The sequence below is a fragment of the Mesitornis unicolor genome, unplaced genomic scaffold, assembly GCF_000695765.1.
Source record: "Mesitornis unicolor isolate BGI_N332 unplaced genomic scaffold, ASM69576v1 scaffold21572, whole genome shotgun sequence".
Taxonomy (NCBI): Eukaryota; Metazoa; Chordata; class Aves; order Mesitornithiformes; family Mesitornithidae; genus Mesitornis; species Mesitornis unicolor.
In genome coordinates, this window is record NW_010170095.1 from 753 (window position 1) to 16,222 (window position 15,470).

General features: G+C 37.6%; 1 protein-coding gene across 2 annotated transcripts; it reads left to right on the forward strand.

Annotated features, from left to right (window-relative positions):
* Nucleotides 1-1,695: 1,695 nt before the first annotated feature.
* UPP1 (uridine phosphorylase 1) lies at nt 1,696-10,811 on the forward strand. 2 transcript variants are annotated; one of them, XM_010179588.1, is made up of 7 exons: nt 1,696-1,748; nt 4,604-4,721; nt 5,237-5,395; nt 6,403-6,517; nt 6,970-7,179; nt 8,629-8,775; nt 10,254-10,811. In XM_010179588.1, the coding sequence occupies exons 1-7, from the start codon at nt 1,696-1,698 to the stop codon at nt 10,391-10,393; spliced, it is 942 nt and encodes a 313-aa protein (XP_010177890.1). In that variant the 3' UTR covers nt 10,394-10,811. The 2 variants fall into 2 exon arrangements, with proteins under 2 accessions (XP_010177890.1, XP_010177891.1); XM_010179589.1 differs by lacking the exons at nt 4,604-4,721; nt 5,237-5,395; nt 6,403-6,517 and having other exon boundaries at nt 1,715-1,739.
* Nucleotides 10,812-15,470: the final 4,659 nt, after the last annotated feature.

Genomic DNA, 15,470 nt, shown 5'->3' on the forward strand with positions numbered 1-15,470 from the left:
TAGAAACTTCCATTTGTTTAGACAGCATGTGAATTTTGTGGCTTTATATTAATTGGCTGCCTGTTAGCTACTATGTGATTGCCAGAAGGGCCTGCCATGGAAAAACTGCTTTCTGCTTGCTCCTTTCTTTTATTCCTGCCAAGGCATCTCCGGTTGGGTGCTGTTGGAGGGGGTATTTTGGACCTTTGGACTGTCAGAACTTTGTTCTCAGTTTTTTGAAGTGCATCATCACTTAAAGGATCACAGAATCAAGAGTGCTGTTAAAAATCACATGGTTGCTTAACACTGTGAACTGAAACTGGATGAATACCTTCAGTTTATTTGCAGCTGTTTATCACCTAGGTGCATAAAAATCACTGCTGTTTCCTCTTCTTATCTTCTAAGCCTTTGTTAGTGGGACTCATGGCACTATAGTTGTATTGGGAAACAATCATGCATTTTTCCCATAGTGTACATGGTATAATAGTGATCCTCTGTAGTAACTGACTGTAATCATACAACCATAACGATGCATAATTAATTCTAAATGCATCTTTTATACTTTTCCTCTTCAAGCGTAGATTCTATGTTTAGTACAGCTAGTACATGTAAAGTTTAGGTCTGTTTAATAAAGGTTAGTATTTTAAATGAAGAAAACTAATCATCCTTATAAATTTTAATATATTTCCATATTCAGTTGCTTAACAGGCAGGCTTCAGGTTTACTTCATTTGGTTCTTCAGTTCTTTCAAACTTCATATATTATGTAATTCTACTGCAAGACTGATTTCTTTCTGTTTCCTTGTGCTGTAATTCTGGGGTTTTTGAGGATTACAATCCTGTCTCTGTTATAATCTATGTGCTGTCCCTTTGTAAGGGAGTGTAGAGCAAAACTTTGTGATTCAGTACTTCCTGTAAGGGCATTCCCAGAAAGTACCAACTTTGGCACGCAGCCTTAGTCACTTCTGAAAATAATAAAAAAATAATAACTCTATAATTATAGGTCTGTGACTGTATCAGCACCAAAGCCTCAGTCATCTATCTGCCTATTTAAATGTAAAGGAGAATGCAGAAAGCAGATTTTTGGTATAGGTTAGGGTAATGGATTAGGAAAAAATATATTCAGGATGGATGACAAGTGCTGTGACTTTTTGAAGTCATGTTTGGTTTAGTCTTCCTTTCCCTTAGGCTGGGGCAGATAGAAATGCTCTTAAGGTCAGTAGGAGGAGTTTAATGAAGAGGATATTATAAGTAAGATGCTACCTGGACTCAGGCATATGACAGTTAGAGATGAGCTTTGGAGACCTTCTGGAGCCAGAGGTGAAGTGGGGCTGAAGCTCGTTCTGTGGTCACTGTTGCTGTGAGAGATACAGGAGGAGGAGGATTAATTGGTTACCTGCAAGACTTTCTGGACCGTGAGCCAGGTGTTACATATACTGCAGTAGAGAAGTAGTGGAGAGATGGGGTTATGTTAGCAAGGGATTAGTTTAGGCTTCAGTTGTTTGAAAGTGCTCGGCCATTAAAAATGGGGGATGCTCATTTTGCTACAGTTATAAAAGTTGTAGTGTGGCTGGATTATTTTGGCGTTTTAAAATTCATGGCAGTATCAGCTATATAGAAAGTTTCTATTGCTGTTAATGATGCTAGCTTTACAGATGAGACTATTCTGATGCACTTATATATATTTTTTTAAATATAATTTCAGGTATAAGCGTACATGGCTCCTGGTGTCTCAAATGAGAAGAAAACTGATGATGAACAGTCTTCAAAGTAAGATTCAGAAATCATTATCTTTTCACAGTTTACACTTACCTTCCTTCCCAAACTCATTACACACTCGTTTAGTTGAAGATGAAGTTCATGATAAAAAACATTAATTATATAATCAAGTATCTAGTAGAAGCTGTTTTGACAAATGGAGTCTTTACCTGCTTTAACCACATCTACACAGAGGGCTTTGCTGGTTAGCCATTTTCATTTATCACTACAGTGAATTTTTCCAAGCATAGGCAATGTTTTTGTTTATCTTTTTTAATCCAGTGAGCTGTTGAAATGTTGACTTTGGTTGCTGCATATGGCCAGACCTACCTGCTTCAAGAGTTTGAACAAATATTTCAATCTGTTTCTCTGATTCTTGCTTTAAACTTATTTTAGTAAAACCATATATGCATGTTTAGTCTTCAGATATTCATGTTTTGTTTAAACACCCAGAAGTTGTAGGTGCTTTATAACTAAAGGGAATGTGTCAAGGGAATAAATGTTTTGCTCCTTAGAGTTACAGGCCGAAGATTTTTATCGGGCAAACTTTGCCTCTACTGTAAATCCATGGCATTGGTCCTATGTACACATAGTAATATGCTTACTTTTATTGCCAATTTTACCCCAGGGTCCAAGTCTGCAATTGGATCTGGATGAGCAGATAAGCAGTACAAGTTAGTAACAACCCCTCACTGCAGTGAGATGGTGGGTTGAAAAGTGTTGCTGGTAAGGAGTGAGATTAAAAAGGTGAGATACAGACTCTAGTGAGGAAGAAAATTGTATTTAGGCCAGGCATGAGGACAGTGGTGTTGGCACATGCCACATGAATTTCTCTGTACTTTTAATAGAGGCCTCGCCTTTCCCCAGTTTATTTCCTGGAGAGAAACTTTAATTGCTGGTATTCTCATAAAGAAGGAAATATTTTTTCATTGCCTGAGAACAAATTGTAAAGTGATTTCAAATCATATCCTATTTGTATGTAAAAGCCATTCCAGTAAATGCAGCCAGCTATTTGATCTGCATTAGATCCATTAAATATTGGTAGAGAGTCCCACAGAACCAAACAGGAATAATTCAGAGGAGGCAGCCTGGGAATTCTGCTCGTGTGAGCTGGCAAACTCCTGAGCTGGCAAACTCCTGGGCTGTCTGTGCCTTTCTGAAGAGCCATAAACCTGCTCTTTATTTCTCCCATCAGACAGATCTCTCGGAGGGAAGAAGAAAGGCAACTGAAGCCTTTGGATCCACCTTGGGTGGAATTTGGATTAAGAGAGGCAAATGGGGCATGTGGGAGTTGGAAAGGAATTATTACTGAACCCGCTTTGTTGGACTGCTTTTTCAGCGGCTGAAGGTGGTGGTCTATGGTGGGCAGGGACAAATAGAGTGGACTGAGATGATACCTCTTTCTTTGGTTATGGATCTGTTGCTGGGTAATTAGTGACATTGGAGAGAGAATTTCAAGAACAGAAACAATTGATATACTCAGAATATTGGGGTTGTAACTATTTTTCTTTGTTTTCTGAGGAACAGGGCAGTGACCTCAGTGTGGACATCTAGGCCACTTTAGGCTTCTTAAGGTAACCAGTGCATCCTGCACAGGATTGGCAGATAAGATGTAGGACCTATAGAAAAGCACTGCCCTTCTGGAAAGTCATTAGAAGACAGACAAGCATCTAAAATAGCAGTAAATGCCTGTGTTTAGGCTTCAGAGTTGTTCCTACAGTCTTAACAATTTTTTTGCATAAACTCCAGGAAAACTTGTTTGTCTTCTCTGACAAAGCAGTTTGAATTTGCTGAGCCATGCTGTGGCTTTAGCGAGCCTTCATTAAGCCATTAAGTCATCATCTTGTGTCTGGAAGATATTCATTGTTTGATTTCATCTCTCAGAAACTACTTTGAATTGTTGGCCAGTGTTTTGCTTAAGCGTGTGATTATTGATTAGTCTTTCCTACCTCTTTCAACTGAACTTAGAACATTAAGCACAGAAGGCAGACGTTTTATGAATCATTCAGCTTGCTTACTTAGTCCACTACCATATTTTCCATGAAAGTGATCCCACATGCTAAGAAGTTGTTTTCTCTCCTTGCCTTGTAGTTTCCCAATTCTTCAGAAATATTTTTTTAAGCTGTATCAAGAGGAAGTGAAGTAAGAGGAAGTGAATTCTTTTTACCTCTTCCTTTCTTTCTCTTTTTCTTGCATTTTTTCCTCTTCCATGGTTTTCTTTTTGCTTCAGATTTCCATTTGTTTCTTTCCTCTCCTATTTCAGATCCTCTGTACTCCTGTTGCCAGTCTTGTGCTGTAGAGTTTTTTCCTCCTAACTGGATGACACAGAGTTACAGTGACCCAAATTGCCAGAAATCTCCTTTGGGCCTGTCCATGAAGCCCAGATCTTCCCACCCCTCTCAGGTGGCTAGGAGGGTCAGTCAAAACACAGAGGTCAAGTTCGTTTTTCAGCTTTGCTGTAGATTGTCTATGTAGTAAGGTGTTCTATTGAATATTCCATGGTCCTGCTCCCATTGTTCTGGTCACGATAAAGACCCACTCTAGTTTTCACAGATTGTGAATATTGTTTATGATAAAGCTTGCACTGTTGCAAATGCATCCTACCATCTAGGCTTTTCTTCAACAATTTCATTCTGTGCAATGAATGTAATGTTTAATATTGTGTGTGATTTAATACAAGATGTTAGGTGGTAGATAACTTAGGTTTTCCTTAATGTAATGTGTGAGGAACCAAAATAAGGTAGTGCAGACATACTTAGGTGTGGCATTACCCAACATTTATTGCTTGACTATGCAAAATTAGGATCCATTCAATGTAGAGGTTTGTATATATTCTGTATTTTTTCAAAATGCTGCTGTCCTGACAGAGAGAATTTTATCCATCTCTGCAACCCTCACCTGGAGAAAATGGAAGAAGACATCCTGTACCATTTTGCTCTTGGGACTGGTACCCATGATTTTCCATCATTGTTTGGAGATGTAAAGGTGAGAAACTTCACTTCATTCAGCACACCTAAGCTTTTCTGCAGAAGGTGGAAGTGTAGCTGTCTTCAAAATAAGACTGAACTTGGCAGCATACCGCCAACTGAGGAATGAATGGAAAAGGGATAAGATTTTATGGGTCCTTGTCACATTCAGTATTAAGAAAAATTGGGGATAATTGTTTTTGACTTTCTCTTTTCATCCAGAAAAAAGACAAATGCTACGATCTCTGTTCAGGCAGAACTCCTTTTTGGGGCGGGCGTTCAAGTCACTGTCTGTCTTTTTACTAGTTTAAACAGGATGAAAATGTTTCAATGCTATATAGGTTTGTTTTGTGGTTTTTTTTTCTTTGCATCATTTTTCTTCATGGTCTTCTAGAATGATTACGGGAAGAACCACATCCAGGAATAGCTTTATGTTAACTGAAGGTCTTTGCATCCTCATGTTGATCTTTGCACGTTCTTTGATATACTCAATCATGCAGTTGGTTTTGTTTTGTTGAATGCTGTCCCCGGCAGTTTGTGTGTGTTGGAGGAAGTCCTTCACGGATGAAAGCTTTTATTGCCTACATAGCTGAAGAACTGGGGCTTGGGAACCCTGGTCAGGACTATCCTAACATCTGTGCGGGAACTGACCGTTACGCTATGTACAAAGTGGGACCTGTTTTGTCAGTCAGTGTAAGTACCTCACTTAATCAGATATGAGACACGGTTCAATGATGCTGTACAAAACAGAAAATATGAATACACGTTTCTTTTAAACACTTACCAGAAGACTTAGGTTTTTAAGTTTGTATCAGCCATGCTCAAAATAGTGCAGTCAGCCAATTAAGAATTCCCATTTTATCCCTTTCTTGTAAAAGGGCAAATCTCTGAGATCTTAATTCCTTTCTTGCCTCCTTTTTCCTCAGTGTACCACTGAGGTGTTGCAGGGGTAGCATTATAATTTTTTTGAGCAGGCTTACTGTTGCCTTGTCCCAGTTCTGTATCCTGAACAATGAGGAAAAAAGGTTGCTTGATGCAGACCTAAGTATCTGCAGTGGTATTGTCAAATGTGCTAACATAGGTTTCCGTGGGACTTGTGGTGCCAACATGTATGCATTTTAAAACCTTGAATCTTTAATCTGTAGATACAATTACATACTTCAATTGCAATTGGATAACTGTAGTATCAAGCTGCACCATTTCTTTGAGTTGTAATTGTCACATTGTCATACAAGTTGAGGTGGACTTACATTTGCTGATCTTTGTGACTGTACCACAATGTTTGCTTTTTGAAAAATTTTAGCTTCGCTAGCACTTCAGGTTGGTAAAAAAAAATCTGTGTGTGTTTTCTTGTGTTTAAGAAAATATCTGTGATGAAGTGCATTTGTCAACTATTAGGAAAGGACACTGCTTATACTTTTGAGAATGTAAATATTTTAAAACTCATGATTTTTAGAAATACTGTACTTCATCCAGAGTCCACCAAAGTCAGTGGGAGTATTTCTGTTTACCTGCAGTGGCCTTTCAGTAGGCCATTAAGTTAGGGTTCCTATGGGAGTGAGTTAAGTGATTATTTGGAAAAAAGTATCAGGAAGGAGATACTGTCCTGCTACTTTTCCTGTATGTATTTTGCATTGTCTGTTGCACTGGATGCATTGTTTGCATTGGATGTTGAATATGAATTTCTGCTTTCATTTCAGCATGGTATGGGCATTCCTTCTATTTCCATCATGTTGCACGAGCTGATCAAACTATTGTATCATGCCAAGTGTTCCAACATAACCATTATTCGCATTGGCACCTCTGGTGGAATAGGTATTTCCTCTCTTGATTTCTTGGTTGTTTTCTTTTTCAAACCAAATCATCTTTGTAGGACAGTAAACCATCTCTCTGCAAGTAAGTGGCTGCAGGAGATGAATAATTTTGCTCCCGTTATTTTGAAAGAAAAGGCAATATCTGCCTCTCTGGATAGAGAAAATTCACTTAAGAGATCTGACAGAGTTAGGAGAAGGACATTTCTGTTCTGTATTAAAAGAATGAGAAAATAAAGAATATAGACTGAAAAAGTAAAAATTTCATTATTTCAAAAATTATTTGTAATAATAAACTGAAACAGCTAGGCATGCACAAAAAATATCTCTTGGTGAATTCGGGGGCAAAATTGCCACTTTTAAAAGAAGCAGGATTGGGTCAAGATGTGTGTTTTCTGTGTGTGAAAACAAAGCATTAGCCTCGTTGTGAAGATATATCTGTTTCTTTTGCTACAGGTCTGGAACCAGGCTCAGTGGTTATAACTAGAGAGTCTGTAGATGCCACCTTCAAGCCTCAATTTGAACAGGTTATTCTGGGAAAGACTGTAATTCGCAGCACAAACCTAGATGAACAGCTAGCTAAGGAACTGATGCAGTGCAGTAAAGAAATCAATCAATTCAATACAGTCATTGGAAACACTATGTGCACTTTAGATTTCTATGAAGGTAAGGCTGGTGACAGACTAACAGAAGTGTGTTGGTAAGCAGCAACAGATAAATATTGAATAATATTTTAACATTAAGGTTCCAGTGTGCTGAAAGGAACGCATTTCCTACTTTGAGTTGTCTTGTCAGCTGTAATTAACCTATTTTTCATATATGTAAAATCAAACATTGTGCTTAGCAGTTCATTGTATTGAACTTTTAATTTTCGTAGAGGTTTATTTCCCTCCAGCTCTAATAGATACTCTGAAATACACATAGTCTGCTAAAACTGGTGATTAAGTGAAAATTGTAGGCATGTTTGTCACAAAATTTCTGTGCCTTACTGAGGCATCCTAAAGGATTAGAGGAGTGAAAATTATTTGTGGTTGTTTTGGGCTTGGATTTGTTTTGCACTGGTTAAGTATCTGAAGTAAATCTTTCTGAAAGAAGTGTTGGTACTTGTTTCCCATGCACATTTTGAGAAAAGGTGTGATCAGGCAGCTGAAGACAGTATTTTGCTGAGTTGTGTCAATGCTGCTATGTAGGAGGGACAAACCTCTAAGGCTTACTTTGGATAAATATATAGACATTCAGGTGCTTTTCTGCTCTCCCAGGTCTATTCACAAACATCTTTCCGATCTTGTAAGACCAAAGTGTGAGTAGCATCTGATACTCCTTTCTCTAGCTGTTACTGGATGGGTGACAAAGGGTACAGTGCAGAGGGGAACATGTGGTCTTCATAACAGTGCAGACACCAATCACTGGTGCTAACTACACTAAAAAAAAGAGGTGTCAGGAATGTTTTCAACTTGTACAGCAAAAACTAAGAACAGGCTTAAGGGTATTAATGTAGGAGTACATCTCCTGAAAACAAAAAGATACTGATTAAAACACTGTAATTTAAGTTTACTGTACATAACCTGCTGCCGTTTTATCTGTAGGTGTTAGTATTGAATAATTTCAGTATACTAATTTTCTCAAAAAGTGGTAATAGTATTAGCTAGTTAGCTTAAGAGACTCTTCATCTCTTACCTTAGAGAGTCTGTAAGTAGTAAAATATTCATTAGGTAGCATCAGGAAGGTGTTTTCAAGTCTGGCAGTTTTTCTAGGCAACAATTAAACATAGAAAAAATGTGGCATGTCCATACAGCTTTAAGTTAGTTGCTGAATTTTGATACGTCCCACATGCGGGAAACTACTGTTTACATTTTCCCATATATAAATTTGAGAATTTAAGCTGGAGAAGGCAATTGAAGTACTATGTTTCACATTATAAAAACTAAAAGTAATATGTAGAAACTCTAGCAGTAGTATAGACTCACTTTGTCATATTTGCATTGTCTTGTGCATTAAAATGATGAGTAGTAGTAAAAGCTGGACACTGTATAGGGGAAATGGCAATAATCGGGTGTTTTAGAAGCTGAGTTTGTTCTTCATCACTCTGAAAATGTCTACAAAATTACTTTGTAGGACAGGGCAGGTTGGATGGTGCAATCTGCTTATATAGTGAAGAAGAGAAACTGCAATATTTGAAGGAAGCTTATGATTCTGGCGTCAGAAACATAGAGATGGAGTCTTCTGTATTTGCTGCAATGTGTAATCTCAGCGGTGTCAAAGGTAAACTAACTTAAAGTGACTATATTCAAGCTATAGGAGGTTTTCTACATTGCAGGGGAGTTGTAAAAATTGTGAATGAGGTGGTAACATACCTTCTGCATATAAAAAAGCCAGTTGTGGTTATAGTTCTGTTGCTATGTTTATTTGATTTGTGTCCCATGATTTCAAAACTTAGGCAAACTTCCTCATATAGTTCTTAGGCAGTTTAGTTCTGTCATTTGTTATTCCAGCCTGTGGCAAGCACATAAATTGTTACAGTCCTTAATTACCCTATAGCATTAATTTGTTACCTTCAGTTAGGTTTTTGGAGTTTACAGGAAGCAATTGGTTAATTTAATTAATCATGTGATTTTCATATACATAAAACTAGAATAGCTTCCTATATTTTCATATTGAATTGAAAATAGATGTATTTTGTGTAGGCTCATGGCTTTAATTCTTAAACAGTTAAAAGATGTTTAATAGCATCATGAATAAACCATTCCTAATTATAAAGTGAGTTTTTAATTTTTTTACGCAAGCTAAGTAGTTTTCAGTACAGGTTAGAAAAAAAAGGGTTTGCAAATGATGTAATATGTGCCTTTCTACTTACTATCTTAACTATAGTCTCTCACTTTCTTTGGCACAGAATTTGCCAATTTAAAACACTGATGTTTCTCAAGCTTCCTTAAACTCAAGGAGGATGAAATGAAGAAAAATAAGCAAAAAGACCAGCAGTTATACTGCACATCCTCAGTTCTTACTGACTTGAGAGTGATCAAAAACTCAGCCCATGCTGTCACTGAGCCATTAGGGAGCTTGGTCCTTTTTGCTGTCTCTACCTTGTGGGTCTGTAACGTGTATTACTGCTGCTGCTCTGCACGTTGTCACCAGCAGAAGCCCCAGGTACAGAAGAGGGATTGCAGAGCTCTGATTGTAGAGCTGAGATTGAGTAAAAGTGGGGATTTTACCTTTGGGGCTGTGATTGCCAAAAGGCAGCAGATGATCCATGAGATCATCTTGTACTTGCAGTGCTCCCCATCCATGAACGTTGAAGCAGCTTAGCTGCAGGTTCTCAAGGGATGGCATCTACAGCAGAGGGATGTGTGTTGGGGATAAGGTAGATGGCAGAGGGCTGTAACTATCTCTGCTAGAACAGTGTCTCTGATCACTCCCTACCAGTCAGATCCTGGGTACTTGTGGAATACAAGTCCTATCCAGAAAAGCATAAGCATCACGATATAACAGTAAGTATCTGTAGCTGCCTGAGAGCTCTTGCTTTATTAATGTAGTGATCAGTTGTCTTAAACTATTATAACTTTTTTAGTATCTTCCACAGCATACTTGTCTCCTAGCATCTTAAGGACTGTGCACTGGGTTTTTGCGTTTATTTTCTCTCATATTTCTAACCTTCTAGCTGTTTGTATAAATGTTTATGCTTTTGGACTGCAGAAGTGGCAGAATGTCACTCCTAAGTAATGCTGTCTTTTACTTTCTAGCTGCCGTAGTGTGTGTCACTCTTCTGAATCGGCTTGAAGGGGATCAGATTAGTAGCTCACATGATGTACTTGTGGAGTATCAGCAGAGACCGCAGAAGTTAGTGGGATATTTCATTAAGAAAAGTCTTGGGAAAGTATGAAATACCATTTTTATTTTATAGGAGCTCAAAGGCTTTTGCATAGCTGAAGTCACGGTCACAACTTCTATGCATTAAAGGTCTTTTGCCTTGGAATAGCTTACAGCGTTCAGTGTATCTGTGGGAGTTAATCATTTATGTCACTGTGCTTTGGGAACTGAGTGTGCTGAATGGACTTCAGTTAAGTTTTGCTTAGTTACGTGTTGCTGGATACAAGACTCACTTTTCTGTGAATTGGAAAGTGGATCTGTTGTGAAGGACATGCCTTCTATAAGGTATGAAAAACCATTATTTATCCTTGCTGTAAAAGAAAAACGAGGAAGAAAATCAAACTTTATTGTCTAGTACTTGCAAACAACCAAATTAAAATTAAAGAATGCTAATCCCTTTCTCATTGTTTTAAAAAATTATCTAAATTATAATTGTTGCTTCACTTGTAAAGAAAACTGAATGAAGTTTATTTTTTTGCAAATTTTGACAAATAAACAATACTATTTTCATATATTAAAATTTCATGAAATTGCAGTGTGGGACTGAATTTTCTAAGCATTAAGGACTTGACACTGAGCTGTTCAATATCTGTACATCCTAGATATTGATCCAACAAGGTAATTCATATCCTGTTTTAACTGTATGATTGAATCAATACCCAGGAAACATTTATGCATGAAGTAATTTTGCATTAAAGAACTTGAAATCTATTGCTGAATCAAGACTTATGCTTACTGAAGAGGAAGAAAAAGCATTTAGCAGATGCGCAACATGTTCACAGGACTCCATTATGGTAGTTCTTTTTTTTTTTCCTTTTTAAAATTTATTTTCATCTAAGTGTCTTCAGGACATAACGCTCACCACTGCAATGGTTCCTAGTTCTTCTGAGGAACTGGAGAATACCTCTTGACTGTACATGCCATCAAAACAATTTCTGCGGTTTTTTTTCACTACTGTTGGCCTAGTGTTTGTTTCTTTTTACAGTCATACTCATTGCTGCTTTGTTGCTCTGGTTAAAGCATAAATATGTGGTCAGCTAAAGAAAAACATGGTTATCTCTTTTTCTGCTGCAGTGGATGGTCCAGTTCCAGCAGGAGTCACAGGTCAAAAGGTGAATAAACACTCAGCTGTCACTGCTCCAGCTAAATACATTTTTCTTTCTGTTACATTCTGCAACACAAGAGTTAGATCTAAGAGGGAGTGATGTAGTAGTAAGCATATTCACCAAGAAGTGGCTGAAACTGGAAACAATGTGATGAAGACATTGAAGAAGGAAGGAATTACTCTTGTGATAGGAAACATCCCATGAGGATTAATGTCCTTAGATTTGATGAATTTTCAACTGAGAACAGATAAAAAGAATACTAGATTTTCAAAATTTACTAATTTAGTCTTCATTTATGCTTGGGTTATACAACAAATGTAAGTTTTCAGAGAAAGCTTTTTTTTCCCCCCCCTAAGCTTAAGGAAAGGAGTCAGATATAAATGGCTCCACATTTTGTTTGAACTATTCATCCCTTGTTTAAAAAAAAAAAAAGTAAAATAAAAACTCTGTGCTTAACCATGCCCAGTGCTTGCCCGGGCATTGCACAAAGCCTGGTGAGGTCCCTTGGGAAACATGCAACAAAGCACATCCTTGCTCTATGATCTCCTATTCCTGGAACAATAGCAAGGAGATAAAAAGGAAATCACTTAAGAAGCAATATGCTGCACTCCAGAATGAAGAGAAGCTTATACCAAGTTGACCAGTATGGGTTTGGAAGAGACACTTTGCTGTTGTAAAAGAAATACTTAATTACCTAAAGAGGAGGAAAAACACTTTATCAAACAAACCAAGCAACACCTAGTGTGGCTCTGTGAAGCTTTGAGGAAGCATACTACTGCAGTTATCCTGGAGGTATGAATCTGAAATGGTGTGATTTGTCTTTTTAAATGAAAGGACAGCAAGAATCTGGAAACTGGTTAAAAATAAAAAGTTCTTAAATCATTTAACAGTGAAAACTGTCAATTGAAACTACAAAGCTTTTGTATTTACAGTGATATAAAGTAGGCACTTCTATTTTGATAACTGATATGAGAACTTATGTGCCACATGCCAAAATATAACTAGCATTGTGACCTGGCCGAGCTGGAGCTAAGGTTCAAGCATTCGTGAAGTGACACAACTGTTGTATTAAATCAGTACCCAAGACCCCAGCAGAAGCCCCTGGCAGACTTCAGCCTTTCCCTTTTTGCTGATATGTCCTTTCTCCTTCCTGCTGTTCCTTAGGACACTGTACTTTTCTTTCTGCTAAGATATTTTTCTTCTGTGCTTCCTAACGGAGTAAAGGGATGTGTGAGGACTTAAAATTCGAATTCAAAGGAGACCAAATATCCTTCTGTTTCTACTGGTCACCATCCTGTAATGCTGTATTCCTAATGCAAGAGGGTGCTCTATAGACACATCCTGCGTGCAATAAAATACTTTTCTTAGCTTCAGAGGAAACTTGCCAGAATGTTACCCTGATAAGAACAATTGTATTTTCCCTTGTGACTGCAACTGGACAGAGAGATAATGAGTCAGCTGTGTGCATCCGGCAGTGAAGTTACCTTCCTGTAGGTTTTACAGAAACCTCCATAAAGAATTATAAAATATTAAACAGGCTTTTATATGCAAATCAATTATTTAATATTAGCCATTCACATTTTTTCTGTATCATATAGAAAAGCAGCATATGTAGACCGCAGATTGTGAATCAGAATTTGGAGTGATGGTATTTTTAATAAGCATGTGTGATCTTACATATGTGTTTGATACTACATAGAGCAGTGTCTCAGTAGATCTACAAATCCTGCAAACCTCAGAAACCTCAATTTCAAATCAAAGGCCTGCTTTATTTATCTGTGCCACAGAGAAATTATTTGCCTGTACCTAGCAATACACTACAGGATCAGTTTAATCCAGAGCTCAGGAGGGATAAAAGCAAAGGAGGAAAATAGAAGTTATGAATAAGGTGAAAATATGAAGGGAGAAAACAGTGGTTTGTACCAATGTTTTCTGATTCATGGTGTTATTTTGGCCTGTTCCTACCTCCTTGTTAAAGAAATTGTCAAGACTGCAATGAAGATAGGCTAGAATGCATTTGTTTCACATTTGCAAGAGACTGAGAGTGTGCAGTAATTTGATTTGTGACTTGAAAGAGTGATTTTTTTTTTGAAGGATTTTCATTAATAGAAGATATGCGAAATCCTGAAAAGGAACATTTTGAAATGACCTGCTGCCAGAATTTCTTAGTGTGTTTATCTGACCTTCAAAAACCAAGCAAAATAATTTAGTAATTTCAGTATTTCTTGAAAATATACACATGTAATATGCAATACATTTTTAAACATTTTTCCTAAGTCCTTGCAAAGGGTTTCCAGTGCATTATGTAAAAGAACTGGATTCTCTTCTCAAGTCTGGATCTCAATGTGTTCCTAAATAAAATGTTTATTATACAGTTGAATCAGAGATGTGTTTCATTTTCATTGACAAGATAGCTGAAAGAAATGAAACAATAAATGTTTCTAGATTTATGTTCTGAATGCAGCACTCAGTATTGTGACCAGCAAACTGAGCTTTGGGGTAAGGTTTGCTTTCCCTGAAAGTTTCTCAGTCCTTAAGTTGGAGTGACTTAAATACGTACTTTCTCTTTCCAAAATATTTACCTTTTACTATTACACTCCAGAGTATGAATGAAATTCCAGTTAAAAAAGTCTTCTGCCTGAAGAGAAAGGAGGTCACTGAACAGAGCAACATTAAATCTGAAACCCTATGGTACAAAACTAGAAGAAAGAGTAATGCTGACAGGGGCAATGCTTTTGATCAGGCTGCAAACAAAATGCAGCAGCAGAAAAAGATCAGACAGAGCTGGTTTTGCATGACTCAGAAACCTGATTCCAGATGCTTCTTGTCAGCACTGGGCTGGTAACTGTGAGAAAACTTTCATTTTCCATCAGTCTGTCATATCACAAGAATAAAATTCCTAGAGCTGCCCAGAAGCTCAGACAAACCACTGACCTCCTTGTGAGATAGGCTCCGTTTTGTTTCTTTAATGCCTAACATTGTTTTAATCAGCCCTATCATTTGACCTTGCCCACAACTAACGTTTTTCATCATACCCTAACTTTGCACACAGGAAGTGTCTCCTGGGAGAGATGCTACCGATTGATGTGATCCTGTGGGCAGCTTGTCTGCAAAACAGGTCTGTGCCATGTAAATATTTACGAGTAGTACTCCAAATAACGTGAAAATGAAAGCCTTGTGATCACACAGGAAACCTTCTGAAAGAAATTTTGCGTGCTGGTAGGAAAATACATTACTTTACCAGATTCCCAGCCACATTCTCACATGATTTGTCTCCATTGCTGTCTACCAAAAAGTATTTTTGGCTCCTGGGCTTTAACCTCTTTAACATAATAAACTATGTTTCTTTGAATGTGCTTGCCAACCTGCTCTAATTAGCCTGCATTAAAACTGTAGGCTAGACGTGGCGTGTTGATGTTATCATATTATAAAGCAGTCAAAACCAGAGAAGGCAGAATGCTCTCTGCCTTTTCTGCCCCAGTGGTTTTGAATATCTTTACATATTCTAAGAGTAAACTTTTAAGCTATAACCAAGACAAAACCTAAAGCTAAGCAGAAGCAGAAAAGGACAGGTCACTATCTTGTCCTCACTTGGAGACCTGATTCTGAGCATGTATTTCTTTTCCATTCCAGAAGGAATGAGTGACGCACATAATACTAAATATGACCTTCTCTTTTGCTCTGCGATATTCAAGATGTTGCTGTTGACTGCAGCCATCCTATTAAGGAGCCCTGGAAGCTTACAGTTTATTTAGCCTACCAGCAACTGTTCTGTTTTTGAACCTTTTTAAGGTCTTTGTACATGGAGCTCCTAAACAAGGTTGCTGTTTAAGGCAGGTACTTGCACAAGATACTGCTTGACACGGTACTGATGAAATTTGGATTACTCATAAGAGCTTCCAGGATGGCTGCAATATAGATGACACATCTTCTCAAAAATATTCAGAACTGATTTACTTTTCCTGCCTGTGTGCTTAATTTTTA

What these genes read in the sequence shown, in the direction of transcription:
- UPP1 (XM_010179588.1), top strand. Translation starts at nt 1,696, where the DNA reads ATGGCTCCTGGTGTCTCAAATGAGAAGAAAACTGATGATGAACAGTCT. An exon ending in CATTGTTTGGAGATGTAAAG is followed by an intron (nt 4,722 to 5,236) that starts GTGAGAAACTTC and finishes TGTCCCCGGCAG; the next exon opens with TTTGTGTGTGTTGGAGGAAG. An exon ending in GACCTGTTTTGTCAGTCAGT is followed by an intron (nt 5,396 to 6,402) that starts GTAAGTACCTCA and finishes CTTTCATTTCAG; the next exon opens with CATGGTATGGGCATTCCTTC.